Here is a 15,723-nt window from a genome sequence, read left to right on the forward strand (position 1 = left end):
TTATGAAGTAACAATATTGCTGATAAGCATAGCGTAGAACAAACACAGTGGTTGTGCCTTCTTTTCTAAGGTTTTCCTGCAATAACCAGTCTGTCATCTTCAAAAATTTTGCATTATTTGGTTTGTAGGGCCCTAATTTATGCACTTTTAATATTAATTATCTTTTCCTCTCTCAAATACCATAAAAACATTTTAGTGTTTTGCACAGTGTGAAGATTCAGATGTTACTCATTCTAGCTTTTCTACAGAGAACGTTGAGAGACTTGACTTTTTCCCAACATAGACAAATTTGTATACTTTTAAGTCCTTGGTTAGCCTTATGAACAGATTGCTTACAGGGAATTTGCATCTGGAAAAAAGAATCCCTCTTATTTTCAATATTCATTCAATTAACATAATGCTTTTATTGTAATTTTAATGAAGCTGATTACATTCTACTTGGGTTTCACTTTCTTGATGAGATGGAGGTTCCATTACTGAAATGAAAAGGTGATTAAGGTAGTTCTCCCTCAGAAAAAGGATGTTCACTTATTGTTATTTTCTATGCTGATGGATTGCTATGAAACTTCTCTTCACTTTGAATTTGGCTTAGTGGGTGTGATATTTATGCTGTCAGTTGAGGTGATGGAGAAGAAATTTGTTGTCCAAATCTTAAAATTCTGTAAATGTTTAAAATTAGGTTACATTTCATACATAAGTTTGCCTTAAGTTAAATTTTATCTATATTGTAAAAGAAATAACCTTGCTGGTGTGGTAATTTCAGAAAGTAAAGGTAATACAAAAAATGCATCTGAGTATGGGACTTAATGAAAAATTTAAAATTATTATATTCCTGAAGACGCCACTGCTAAAGATGCACAAATGAGAGGAAAAAATGTGTTTACAGGTGTTGCTAGTGAAAAGCAGAGAAGACTCCTATATAATTTGGAAATGGAACAAATGGCTAAAACAGCTAAAGCTCTTATGGAGGCAGTGAGCCACGTTCAGGCACCTTTTACTAGTGCAACGCACCTGGAGCATGTGAGACCCATGTTTAAGGTGAGATATATGTTTAGATATTTACCTAGAATATCACATAGTTTCTTAATACAAAATACTGACTGACAGGATTCGTTGAAAATACTAAAGATTTGTCTGCTGTTTTGATAATTTTGTAAGTTATTTAACTTGCTACAGGAAAGAAGGGATTTTGAGCCTTCTACTCCAGTGTCATTTACCCTAGGATTTAAGAAGTTTCTATGCTGATAGAAGCAGCATCTTGATATAATGGAGGAGTTAGGAGGAGTATGTTGAGGGGACAAAAGTATAAAGAGTAGTTAAAAACTTGAAGCGATAGGATTTTTATTTTAGGTATAGAGGTGTAGTGAAAACAACAGATTTATAAAAGTGAGAAATTACTAATCCCAGTTTGTTGTTTGAGTCCCTCCTACTGCTTCTAAGGGAGATTACTTCATTGCATTTTGGGGGAGCAATTATCAGAACAAACTTCTGTCTAATGTTGTGTGTTGCAAATTAATATTTCAGAAAGGCTAGGACTGTCATCTAGTTTTGGGGGAGGTAGCTGGACTATTATTAATGGCTTAAACCATTATTCTAAACACCTCTCCTTGCTATTGTGTAGCTATCTGTATCCCAAATGCCCTTTCCATACCAGTGATTCAGATTCGTAGATATAGAGTATGTTCAATAGTGTATTATGCCTCAGTATGCTATTGGATATGGTCTTTGGCATACCTAACTCATTACAGTTAACTGCCACTGAGATAAATTATTGTGCCCTTACCATGCACTCTCATTTGCTGCCCTTGTGCAAATAGTGGTCCTTATATGACCCCTTTGTGAACTGCTCCAGGGAGGTAGAAGTCTCAGACCACTACCATTACAATAAACAAATGGTTCCCTGGAGTGATGTGCTGTGAGGTCAGGTTGAGCTCCAGGCCCAGGCTCCAGAATCATAGAATCATTTAGGTTGGAAAAGACCCTTAAGATCATCGAGTCCAACCGTTAACGTAGCACTGCCAAGTCCCCCACTAAACCATGTCCTGAAGCGCCACGTCTACACGTCTTTTAAATGCCCCCAGGCATGGTGACTCAACCACTTCCCTGGGCAGCCTGCCCCAGTGCTTGACAACCCTTTCGGTGAAGAAATTTTTCCTAATATCCAATCTAAACCTCCCCTGGCGCAACTTGAGGCCGTTTCCTCTCATCCTATCGCTAGTTACTTGGGAGAAGAGACCGACACCCACCTCGCTACAACCTCCTTTCAGGTAATTGTAGAGAGCGATGAGGTCTCCCCTCAGCCTCCTTTTCTCCAGGCTAAACAACCCCAGCTCCCTCAGCCGCTCCTCATAAGACTCGTGCTCTAGACCCCTCACCAGCTTCGTTGCCCTTCTCTGGACACGGTCCAGCACCTCAATGTCCTTCTTGTAGTGAGGGGCCCCAAACGGAACGCAGTATTTGAGGTGCAGCCTCACCAGTGCTGAGTACAGGGGGATGATCACTTCCCTAGTCCTGCTGGCCACACTGTTTCTGATACAAGCCAGGATGCTATAGGCCTTCTTGGCCACCTGAGCACACTGAGGATCTAGCTGTAAGATTGGTGTCCACGAGGCAAACTTCTGAGTTCTTTATCGCCATATTAATAAAAGTAGGATAGTACTCTTTGTACAGATTAATGCTAAATGAAGCCCTTGTTTAAAATCTACATGCAGGGTGTCACTTAGCAGAGGTGTACTGTACATAATTTCTCTCTGTTGACTTCTTTAAGGCTGAAATGAAATAACTTGCATGCAGGCATCTGTAAAGTTCATAGACTATTTTTCCTTAAGGTACCAGCCCTATTACTCTGTAACATTCTTAGACTTTAGTATCTGAATAGTACCTTTGCAAAATCCATTTTCAAAGGAGCAAAATATGTAGCATCAGGGTAAATTAACACCCTAAGCGTTTTTGTGAAGGTGCTAAGAATTAGAAGTCTTCTTACTTGAGGATGTTCATAAACTAATTAAAGTACTGAGGACCATGTAATATGTTGAAGAGAGAGCTGTCTTCTTGAAAAAGTGAGAACTGTGGAAGTTAAATATTTAATTTCACATTTTTTATTTAGACTTTTTAATTTTTATTTCAGCAAAACTTTATAAATTTCTGGGTATCTTTCACCCATTGATGGCAGTATAAAATTTATCATTGTAACTATATTTACAGATATATTTGCTAAATGATTAAAACAGAACAAAAATTCACTTTATGCACCCATCTAAGCAGCCCAAAATTGTCTATTTTAGAGGCTTAATTTTCAGCATTAATGACAAAAGTCTATTATAAATAGCAGCATAAATCTAGTTATAAAGCATACTATACAGATCTCTAGATAGTTCTTAAAGTATTTCAGTTTTGCGATTTTTAAGATAGTTTTGGTTTCAATAGGAATGAAAAATTAGAAAAGGGGAGGGGGAAGAAACATACACTTCTGGATCATAGAATCATAGAATAGTTTGGTTTGGAAGGGACCTTTAAAGATCATGCAATAGGGAATTAAGTCCTGGATCTAGGAATTCATCTGATGCCTTTAATACTGTCCCAGAGTTATGATTTGGTGTGTGCAAGTGTTAAGTGCTTTTCTGAGGTAGTGCTTTTGGAATTGCTGGCTTAAATGAAACCAAAGCTCTGTGGTACATCATTTTATTATGAAATTAAGTGTGAAATCTGTTGCTCCCTGCTGTGCCTGTTGACTCTGTATTTTATCTGGGGTGACTTCAGGTAAAATGATTTCTAAAATCATTCTGTGTACCAAGGGGTTTCGCCTCCATAACCACGTAAGATGCAGGATCCTCTGCATCTTCTGATTGGTTTTTCTGCCTGTGGGAGAGGGAGCCTTGACCACAAAGACAGGACCACGTGGATTCTCCTGCAATAACTTAGTTGAGTGTATTACACTTGGTCCCACCTAAGGCAAGAGGAAGGGGAAACATCAACAGTGGCTTAGATACAAAAACATGGAGGGCCAAGGGCAACAAAATTAAGAGCAGAGGGATCAAGGAAAGAGTCGTGTTCTGTTTCTTACTGTTATCTTACCGTAATTTTAGTGGAATTAATAAAATTTGCTGCCCTATTTTACTGTAACTTTTTTTTTTCTCCTTCTGGTGTTACCAGGACAAACTTGTATTATTTAAGCACATACTTTTCAGCATAAAGGAATCTATTACACACTGTGCTGGTACTTGCAATAACTATTGTTTCTGTTTCTGACTGTGCAAAGATAAAGGTTATCCCAGGAATATAAAAACTCCAATAGACATCTAACTGATACAGCTTTGGGGTTTGTTTTTTTCCAGCTATCTGAAGATGGTTGTGTGTGTTGGTTGCTGAGGGAGAGGGAGAGTGCTTCTGAAGGGACGGTCAATTTGCATTACTTCTATCCTATTCTATGTCTCATGTCTATTCTATTCCATTTCCTTTTTTGGCAAAAGGCAACTTCAAGGTTAATGATGTGAGTTAAGGACGGAATTTACACTTTAGCAAGATGTTGAAACTATTACATTCCCTTCAAGTACTAACAGTTGCTAATGTAACTTTTATTTTGCATACCTTCCAGTTGGCATGGACACCTTTTCTAGCTGCATTCAGTGTGGGTCTACAGGACTGTGATGACACAGAAGTTGCCTCTCTTTGTTTGGAGGGTATACGATGTGCAATCAGGATTGCTTGCATTTTCAACATTCAGGTAAAAAATTTAAGATTGAGACAATACTTTGATTTATGTACCAGCAAAATGTTAGTGGGGTTCTAAGAGTCCTTGTTGCTGAAGCTATGCACTGCAATACCTAAAGGCTGCCTGCTTCTGCAATTACTACTTCACCTGATATTTGACTGGAAGTGTTTTAAATAAAGTGACCTTTATTTTTCCTGGTGTCTTGTGGTAAGTGCTGCCATGCCTATGTAGTGAATTTTTGTTTCCCCGTAAGTTGACTACTTTTATGTCAAAGTACTTTCTTTCTAGCTTTGTTACAAAGCTGTTCAGCTTTGTTGTGATGTTTCATAAAATGAGTCTTTCTCTCCTGTTTCGTAAGTAAAACAGAATCTCTGTGAACTGTGTTTGAAATATTGTTCTCAACTTCAGAGAGATTATACTAATCTGAGACTTCTATAATTGGATACCATTTTAACAGTTATGGCACTGGAAATGTCATTCCTGATGTAATGCATGAATGTATCTTGCATTAAGCACAATGCCAAGAATTCAGACTCTCTGGCTCCAGAGGGTAATTCTGATTAAACTTGGGTGCTTTTTTTTGCCCTTTTTTTTCCCCATTTTAAAATCATCAGTAGTGAACGTACTATTATGTTACTGTAGACTGTTAGTTAATAAATGGAGTACTGGTCTGCCGTAAGTCCATTGTAAGGATAGCTAAAGAGAGAGGCAAGCAAAATTCATGTTTGACATTGCATTATTTCACGTGTACATTGCAAACATTTAAAAAAACCCCCACAAAACACTCAAAAACCCCAATAGCCTTGTAAGACTAACTTTAAGTAAAAACTGTTGAACTATGTTATGATAGTGAATGCTTTGCTTCCCTCTCCCCTTGCACTTGTATTTAGCAAATTAGATAATTTTTTTATCACTAATGTGGAAAGGTACATTGGGACCTCTGATACAGCTGCTTAAAAAAGTCCGTTTGAGATAATGTAAAGTTTCCTTCCTCTGTCTTTCCACTTCATCCCCCTGCCCCCCCCAAACCTTAAACTGAACAGACTTAAAAATTTGATTAACAGAGCTTTCCCTGGAGCCTGCAGCTGTTCAATGAAACTCACATTCCTGTTATTTTTATTTCTAAGCTGCAAAAGTGGAACTGGTACAAATATCAGTTTCAGCAGCTGCAGGGGTTAGCTCCCAGTCCTGCAGTGGTCTGCCTTGAGTGGGGAGGGCAAGGACATGTTTACTTTAAGACCCCCATGCTCCAAGAATGTACCAGAATCAGTCACACCCTTCCATTGGCTTGGGACAAACTTGATTGAACTGGAGGTGTTTCAAAAACAACACTTCTCATTTGCTGAAATTTAAAAACTTTGTTTTGTATTTTCAATGTAAGTGATATTCCTTCTTGGTTTCCTATGGGAATTCTGTTTTGTTGATATCACTAAAAACAATACTGGTTTGTTGATGATCTCAGTACATTACAGGATGATTCCATTGCACAAGGTCCTGATTAGATGGCAGTGTTGTCTGACTTCAGATGCCAGATAGCTCTGGTGGTTTGAAGGAGATTGGCAAATCTGTACTTGACCTGACTTAGGGATCTTTTCTGTTGGAAGCAGGTTTTTCCTCTTGTGTTTAACTGGTGCTGGCAACTTTTCTATTTCATTGAATAAACATACAGAAGTTAAGACTGGTGTCTAAGAATAGTTAACATTAGTTTATACACCTTGAGAGATAATGAAGGGAGCTGGAGGCTTTTAGTTTTAAGAAAATTCCCAAAGTACACAATATAGTTTAAGCTATGCATGTTCACCTCTAAAACCTCAGTTAAAGATTCTGTTTTTAATTATTTATGCTTTTAATTTTAGACTGTCACACAGTCTGGCTTTTGTCTTTAAGCATCTGGGACAAGATGCACATCAAAAGAATGTACTTAATTTGCCTATATCATCTGGTTTTACTTTCTGGTTGATGGACACGTTGTTTAGTTGTTTTTCTCCTACTTTAATGGCTTAGAAAAAGGGGCAGATGGGGTATATCTGTATGGAACAGAGAGGGAAGGTAGGACTGAAAACATTTTCCTTTTACAGAAGATACACAGTTTGTAGACTCTAAAGCTTGTTTGCTTAATACTTTTTCCATGAAACTTCAATTTTTCTGTGCTTATACATCATTTGCTGCGCCTTTGCCAGCATACCCTCTAGTAGTAGTTGGGTTTGAACATGGCAGCCATGCTATGTGGCTCTGTGAGAATCCGTCCCTTCTATCATTGCCCACTGTTGTGGCGTTCATGTTTTCTCTATGAAACAGACATTCTTCCTGGGATATTTTTTTTTTAATATTTTATATTTGGTTTATTATGTGCTCAATGATTTTTTTTTTTTTTTTAAATTTTGAAATAGTCTTAAACATCCAAACAGTTAAATATATTTCATAGCTGTCATTTGTTTCTCTGATGTACAACCATTTCACTTTATGGCCTTCGGATCATACATAACAGGAAAGTAAAATGCACTTGTGACCTCAACTATAATTCCTTTTTTACCGTTGTAATCAGTTCATATGAGATCTGGGGAGTTTCCTTTGGTGTTTATAGATACCCTGTGCTTAAAAATCGGGTACCTACATGTGGAACATTCTTTTTCGTGAGATTGATTTTTCTCTGCCTAGATTATAGGTCACTTGCTGTTTACCCACCCATGACAGTCTCACCTCACAAGTTTCTGAGGTGCTCCAAACAGCGTAGATTAAATCAAATACATTTTGAGCAGTTTTGTGGAACTGGCAAAACATACCTTTTAGATATATTTAGATTCTCTTGCCAAAAAAATCGTACAACTTGAGAGAATCTGCTAAGCAGCATTTTCAGAGTAGGTCCAGGTGTAGTACAAGAATATTAAAAGTTTGGCTAAGAAGCCACCCTTCTTCTGAAAGAGCATCCTGTTTCCCAAAAAAGCCCCCCAAAAATGCAAAAAGACCAAACCCAGAAACCTAATAACAACCTATGTGTTCTATGCTGTCGGACATTACACTTCATGTTCCTGAAGAGAGGGAGCCTGATTCTATCCCACAGCTTACTACAGAAGAACATGAGGTATTTTCACTATGTAGAATGCTTTGGAAATTCAGTTCTAGGAAGAGTAAGGTAAATGATATAGTTGCTGAAATCACACAGATTGTATTGAGAAGAAGAAACTGAGAAAATACGTATAATTTTTTTTTTCCTCCCGTTTGTAGCTTGAAAGAGATGCCTATGTCCAAGCGTTAGCAAGATTTACGTTACTTACAGTGAGTTCTGGTATTACTGAAATGAAGCAGAAGAACATTGACACAATTAAAACTCTCATCACGGTGGCTCATACAGATGGAAACTATTTAGGAAATTCCTGGCATGAGGTACAAGAGTCATTTGTACTTAAACTGTAAGAAAGCGTGTGTACTGATTTTGAACACAGTAGTGTACTTGTTTGTGCATAAATACAGTGGTTTTTAGATAAGTGCCAAGTATATACTTTTGTACATACATTATGTAGAATTGCACATTATGCAGCCAATTAAAGTAGCAACACATGTCCAAGTGAGAAATAAAAGTGTGAGAGACTAATCCAATAGTATTTAAATTAATATTCATTTTAGAAGAACAGAAATACTTGTCTGACCTTGAGTGTTTAGAATTTTTTTTCTTCTAAAGATCTGCCTAAAGATTTTTATTTATTTATTTTTTACTATTTCAAACTGCTTTTTGTTGATAAACAACTTCTTTATTCTCTGGAATAGATTCTGAAATGCATCAGTCAACTTGAACTGGCACAGTTAATAGGAACTGGAGTAAAACCTCGCTACATCTCAGGGACAGTGCGTGGCAGGGAAGGTTCTTTTACTGGAACAAAAGATCAGGCACCCGATGAATTTGTGGGGCTGGGACTGGGTAAGTAATGAAGATACGAAGTATTTAATTTAACTGGCTTTGTTCAGACAGATATTAAAGTTTGTCCTTTGTTTCCATTATTGACTGTGAGGTTCGGAGACAAGACCATGAAGTAGTCCTTATAAAACTGTCTTAGGCTTAATTTCCAAATATTTCTGCAATATTTGTTTTGCTCTGTTAAGTATTATTGCTAGGATAGAAGAGTGGGAAATGTAAGAAAATGATACATTATTCATTTCTATTAAAATATAGCTGACCAAGTAAGAATGGAATGCTGATGGTATGACCAGATTTAATAATACTGCAACGTTAGTGCACCAAGTATTTTACCAAACAGGCAAGTTAGTATGTGTAGATTAAGTATCCTATGCTGAAACTTTGCGAGAAATACACAGTATTCAAACCAAGTGGAAGATTAGTTTAGCTTAAATTCTGAAATTCTGTTCCTCCTCTTTTGGTTGCTTTGGTACTAAGTGCGTGCCTTTTTTAGGTTGACCTGAGAGCCAAAATTTACTGCATAAATGAGATGATGTTTCCTGTCCTCCTAGAAGGGTATACCGGTCTTACCTTAAATTATCTTAAAAAGGTTGATTTTTTTTTTTTTTTTTTTAATAGGAACACAGTTAAAGACATACAGGTGTAGGGTGTTAGGAAACTATGGAAACATCAAGGAAGTATATATAATTCCATTTGACTGTTAGAAAGTTTCAATGTTAGTATGATGCTCAGTATCTCCTGCCTGTTGAACAACTTCACCCACAGCCAAGCAGAAGCCTTGTGTTCCTTCAATCTTTCATGTAACTTTTTTTTTTTTTTTTTTTTTGAGGAGTAATGATTATTTTACTTGTTTCCCTGATCTTAGCCCTCAGCTAGTCCTAACTGTCTGGCTTTGTGTTCTTCTCAGTCAGAGTAAGTTTTTCTTACTCTGCAGTCAGTCCTTTTCTTTCCATTGTGCTCTCCTTTGGCCTGCTTCTATGGTGCCTCCCCTCACCTTGCCAAGAGTTGCTGAAGGGGAAACCTTATGCCTGGAAACTAATGCGTCTACCAACATCTCATATACTGAGCTTCTTCCTGCCCTTTTAATATGCATCCTCCAGTTTAGTGTTCCCCGATGACCTATCCAACTTCGCTTATTTCCAAATGCTGGCAGTTTCTCTATGCTGAAGTGACTGGCCTTTAAAAATTTTAAGTCCTAATAACTCGAGAATGTAAACTGTAGTCGGGTGTCTCTAAATCATACTTGCTAGTCATTGGTGTAGATCCAACTCATAAAGACTTTTTCCCCCTCTGTCAACTACATTTCTAAGGAAAATAGTCTATGCCCAAATGCATAAAATGTTTCTCTCTGATTTGAATTTCTGGAATGCTTGTTACAGTGCACATATGGAAACTTAACCATTTTCTCCCCCTCCCCCCCCCTCAATCTTATAGGACAATGCCTAACTCAAAGGAATTTGGTTTTCATGCACTTAGGGGCTGTAAGAACATAATCATTTTCTCAACTGTTTTCATTTTTTCACTCTTCTCCACAAATTCTGTGTTGCAGATACTTTAATTTTCTTTCGATGATAACTCTGAAGTATCCTCTGGAACTGTGGCTTTCGAGCAACCTTCCTATAAACCTAAATTCCTGTGAAGAACCCATAGTGCATATGTCCATATATACAGACATATATTTTAGAGGAAAATAGTTGTTTAATTAGAGTAAGTGAAGTTGCAGTGTGGTGACACAGAAGCTTCATCTTTCAAACCTGCTTGCAAAATCAGACGTGCATAAGCAGCAGCATTCACTCTTCTTGCTGAAGTTAGAAGTGTGTGTTTTTTAAAAAAACAAAACCAACCCCAAAAACCCTTTTGTTAATTTACTGCCTGAACGACGATTCAGGTGTGCACTCTTCAGGCCTGCACATTTGAATGTCTTCATCGCTCTTGCATTATCTTCCTGCTGTGGCCCTTTTTAGTTTTACTTGAAAATTCAAGGCATCACAAGCACGTGGGTTGTAAAAGTAAACGAATAAGCATCTATTCCTTTATGTCTTTGGTAGGAATGTTGTCTTACTTGGAGTTGTAACTGTGAAGTTCAGCTTTCTTCTACTCTAGTTTATATTCATAAAGTTGGAAGAAAAAACCTGCTGCTGTGAGTAGGTCGTAGCCAAAGTGTACTTCTTAGGTAACCAGAAATCCTCTTTGGACAATGGGAATCTGAGGAATCAGTTTTTCATAGTCACCTATATAATTCTGCTTAATGTTCCATTGTAAAAGATCTCATAACTGTTGGATTATAAATCTGATGTCTATTTGGGTTTTCCAGCATTGATTATAAATCCTGCGATAATAAGGAATTCTCAAGCAAACTGGCAGAGTTGGTTAGGGTTACCTGACTTCTTGGAAATAGCCCTTCAATTCAGTTCACACAGCTGCTCGTTTGATACGTTTCTTTGCTGATGCATTACCAAGATTCAGGCTAATTGATACTGGCAGCTTGTGTGCTTACAAGAGAAGTCTTGATCAAACCCAACAGTATTATAAATTGCTGAAATATTAGTATAAGGTTACATATGTACGCATGTATGTCCAGAAAAGTTACTCCATAAATGCCCTAGAAAAATATTTCAGATGGGTCAGTTTATCTAGCTTTGACAGCCAGTCATTTCCAGCCACGACCAAGTGCGGAGCACAGCAAGACTCGGAGGCAGACTTTGGGAGGCAGTCTGAAACATGAGAACTCTGCAAAGCTCTTGAGAACAGAACTGCTGGCCTTCTTTCAGTCTTTTGTTCTCCCCTATCTTTCTGATAGGCTGTCTCGGGGGAAAAAAACAAACCTAAATAAAGGGTAGGTGGAATTACCCAGAATGGTTGTAAGATTCCTGCTCTTTTTTTGATGTGGGGGGTGGAGGGGGACTTAGAGATTGCCAGAAATTTCAGAAATTTGCTCACTGTGAAGTTAGCATTTTCTTAATACGAGCTTTCCTAGGTGTGGGTTACAGTTCTAGCCTCCAAAATAAATATTGCTATTTTTATTTACAGATTTTTCTCGCTATTGTTAGGTGATAATTTTGCTGTACTTGAGATGTAGCTTTAAGATGGAGTTTTGGTGGGAGCTCTTCTCTGTGAATGATTAAAAAGAAAACCTATCAGGATGGATTTACTCACTTGCTGCTAATAAAGTGTGAAAAGTTCTCCTCTGTGTGGTATTCTCCATCACATGTTGTGTATTTTCAGTAGCAGAATTACCAAAGATCCACTGAAAGATGGAGAGAAAAAGGTGGTTCTTGTGCTTTTGAAATTTTTTCACTTGTATCTATTCATACAGTTGTTCCAAATGTGGACAATTTTCTGGGACTAATATAGTTTATACATGGATAGAGAATTAGGACTTAGACCAGCATGCAACTGTTCACTGAGATGCCCAGCTCATGCAAGGGAAATTAATGATGTACTTCTCTTTTTTTGTGAATTAAAAATATATTTAATTATACTGGTAGTGGCACGACTTCTCTTCCTCTTTCTTCCCAGCCCTTTCTGTGTTATGTCTTACCCATTTTTCAAATTTTGTTCACTGTAGTTGGTGGAAACGTGGATTGGAAGCAGATCGCAAGTATTCAGGAATCCATTGGTGAAACTAGCTCCCAAAGTGTTGTCGTTGCTGTAGACAGGTATTGTATTAAATTTGCTGTTGCCACCTTAAGCTTTTTAAGCAATTTTTTAATACCCTGTGCTAATAACAGGACATTAGTTTACCTCATTTGGAAAAAACTACATAAATACTACCATATTAAAGTGCTTTTCGGTTTTGTGGGTTTTTTCCTTTTTTTATGGAGCAGAAGTATTTTTGCAAGAAGGAACAGAACAAAGATTAAGCAAGAAGCCTTTTCACTATTATAAAATTATTACAGGGGAGTTGCAGAATGAAGACTGCCATACTGTCCAGTGAAACTTGATTTGCTATATATAGTAACATAGAGCAAATCTCATTTTACTTTAGTACAGGGAGCATTATTGACAGACCCTTTTTCTGCTAAATGTAATTACTGACTCCCTGCTTTCCTCTAGGTTATGTAGATGTTGTCTGAAATTACCAAAATTATTATTCCAGTCTGCCTTTCTGTGAGTCATATTTATCATAACTGGATTTGATCAGGCATAATACATATCATAAACATTCCCTGTTTATATCGTAAAGTACTGATCAGACTGGAGTGTTAATGGATCCTGTTCTCTCAGCATACAAGAAATCAGAAAACATCATTTTCTTAATGGTTGTCAAAATTGACAATCATAAAGGGGTATCATTCTGAAGGCATTTCTATGATTGAGTATAGGCAGCAAGATCGATGTCAGTTCAATGAAAGTTGCCTAGCAGTAAAATCACATCAAGTGAACTGGAGGCTTAATGTCAAACACATAATAGCTCTTTAGGTGTGCAATATTTCTCCCCAGTTCATAATGGGAAGTGTTTCAAGTATCTGTTTGTCATGGCAAATAGGAATTGTGCACTCTGGAGAAGTTTGACTTCTGTATTTGGAGCAGGGCTGAATAGTTTATAAACTACTGACATTATTCATCAGTCACTGTCAATGAGTGGATGGTATTAGAAACAATGCTCACCTCCCAGTCTCCACGTATGCTTATGGGAGTTATTTTTAAATATTAGAAACAATTTAAATATTTCTGATTTTATTTTCAAAGCTCAGTATTTTTCCACAATTACTAATTGTTTTTTAATAAATAAAGGTAGTCGGGGGGTGTCTATATATTTAAAAAAATCTTGAATACATGTTTAACAGATGCTTTTTAAATAAATTGTAACGATGTCTTAAACTGCACTTTACAGAATATTTACGGGATCTACAAGATTGGATGGAAATGCTATTGGTAGGTTTTATCCCCCTTCCCCCCGCCCCGTAAACTACAAAGCAGCTTTGCCTTAAACCTTGGAAAAATATTGCATTAAAATCTGTGGTCATTTAACAGTGGATTTCGTTCGCTGGCTTTGTGCTGTATCTATGGATGAACTGCTGTCTGCTACCCACCCTCGAATGTTTAGTCTGCAGAAGATAGTAGAGATTTCTTACTACAACATGGGCCGGATAAGGCTACAGTGGTCTAGAATCTGGGAAGTTATTGGAGATCATTTTAATAAGGTATCCCTGTTAATAATAATACTGCATACTCCTTGAGTTATCGATACAAACAAATTTTATTTAGACATTTGTTGGAAAAGCATGTGCTCATCTGAATTACACAGTTTTTTCTGTCCTTCTGTATAAGTAGTTTAAAACAGAACAAAAATTGTAAAGCTGGAAAGGCCTGCAAGAAGGCAGAGGTACACGATATAATAAATGTAAAAAGCAGGAGTATACATTAAGATATTTATCATGACCTGGGTCTTGAACTGGCTGCCTTTAGTTATGTGTTGTAATTTTGGGAGGTTTTATGAAGCTTGGGATAAGAGTTTGTTTTCTGTTCAAGTCTAAATTGACTATTTATCAGGTGAATGTTTGACATACATTTTTAATACAGCTTATTGAAGTCTTTCTAGACAGCTTGCTTATTTTTAGAAAGTTTTAAATGCTAGGATATATGATGTAGAAAATAGCTGGAATTGGTTAGGGATTATTGAATTGCATTAACAATGTGGTTTATGGAGTTGGCTGCTGTTTAATTTTGTAATTTTCCAGTACTGCTTAGTTCTCTGTTATCAAACGTAAAGGCAGCTTGGGCTGAATCCATAAGAATTCTGATGCAAGCTTACTATGCATTTCTATTCTACGTTATCAGGTTGGCTGCAATCCCAATGAAGATGTAGCTATTTTTGCAGTAGACTCATTAAGGCAGTTATCAATGAAGTTCTTAGAAAAGGGAGAACTTGCTAATTTCCGATTCCAGAAGGACTTCCTAAGACCATTTGAACATATCATGAAGAGAAACAGGTAATAACATACAATTAACTGAATCGCCTGGGATCGTAAGCACCAACTTTTGCGATTAATGTTTCAAATTGCTTTTGTAAAATCAGTTGCAGGAGAATTATACTATTCTAATTGATTATGTAATTTATTTTAAACAATTGTTGTTTATTATCTTAATTTAGGTCTCCTACTATTCGAGACATGGTTGTACGGTGTATTGCACAGATGGTAAATTCCCAGGCTGCTAACATTCGTTCTGGCTGGAAAAACATTTTTTCAGTATTTCATCTGGCAGCCTCAGATCAGGATGAAAGTATAGTGGAACTTGCGTTCCAGACTACAGGACACATTGTCAGTGAGTACTGATGATATTCAGACATCATGAAAGTGTATGTGACTCCAGAGACTGTGAGAATCTTCGTTGGCTCTACAGCCTGCATAGTAAAGCCCGCTTCATGCTTTAGAACCAATGTTTTACACTTTTCAACTAATCCTCTGGGAAAATACTTATGAAAATAATTCAGTAAGATTACAGTTATCTGTCTTCCTTTATGACTTAAAAAAAAAAACTATGTTTGTAGCATTCTGTAGTAAAACAAGTCGAGCCTTAGATAATTTTACTTAATGTGTACATTTTCATTTAAGTGAAGAATTCTATATTTTCTTCTCCCCCAGAAAAAGAAATGTGTAGTCTTTACTGTTATGTTGTTTGCTTATCTTTTTCCTTGTTTCTGAATTGTGCTTGTCTATGGCCCTGTTTAGGAGAAAGTGCTGAGCTAGGTGGCACTGTGATTCCGCCCCCTCCCCGCCCCATTCTAAACTAGATGTCGGCTTTAAGTGCCATAAGGGATCTCTTTATTCTGTCTCAGTCTCTGCAAGTTCCTAAAGCTTTTTCAGCATTGAGGAAGAATGTTTTTTTTCCTCAAAAGTGACTATTTAAAATCAAGGCAACAGGACCGTATTGCTGAGGGAGGTCCTTTTGTAGATGTAACTGTGCTTTATGTAGCCCTCTTCAGCTCTGATCACACAGACTAGTGTTAAGCAGTAAGCTCTGTTCTTCCTTAACTGTTTTAAATTTCCCTCCTTTAGACTAGATGCTACCTTGATTTATTGTAGACACTTATTTACTGTCAAACTAGAATGCCCTCTAGGTGATTTTTTTTTTTTTTTGGTTAAGCATTCAT

At 37.1% G+C, this 15,723-nt stretch overlaps 1 protein-coding gene across 1 annotated transcript in view; it reads left to right on the forward strand.

Annotated features, from left to right (window-relative positions):
• ARFGEF1 (ADP-ribosylation factor guanine nucleotide-exchange factor 1 (brefeldin A-inhibited)) overlaps positions 1-15,723 on the forward strand; it is a 101,075-nt gene that overhangs the window by 68,342 nt on the left and 17,010 nt on the right. Inside the window, exons 20-28 of the mRNA XM_009335081.1 lie at positions 887-1,038; positions 4,595-4,723; positions 7,937-8,095; positions 8,477-8,627; positions 12,193-12,283; positions 13,462-13,502; positions 13,602-13,771; positions 14,409-14,560; positions 14,722-14,894. Of these exons, the coding sequence (XP_009333356.1) occupies positions 887-1,038; positions 4,595-4,723; positions 7,937-8,095; positions 8,477-8,627; positions 12,193-12,283; positions 13,462-13,502; positions 13,602-13,771; positions 14,409-14,560; positions 14,722-14,894 (1,218 nt within the window). The remainder of the gene's footprint in view (positions 1-886; positions 1,039-4,594; positions 4,724-7,936; positions 8,096-8,476; positions 8,628-12,192; positions 12,284-13,461; positions 13,503-13,601; positions 13,772-14,408; positions 14,561-14,721; positions 14,895-15,723) is intronic.

The sequence above is a fragment of the Pygoscelis adeliae genome, unplaced genomic scaffold (genome assembly GCF_000699105.1).
Source record: "Pygoscelis adeliae isolate BGI_AS28 unplaced genomic scaffold, ASM69910v1 Scaffold101, whole genome shotgun sequence".
Taxonomy (NCBI): Eukaryota; Metazoa; Chordata; class Aves; order Sphenisciformes; family Spheniscidae; genus Pygoscelis; species Pygoscelis adeliae.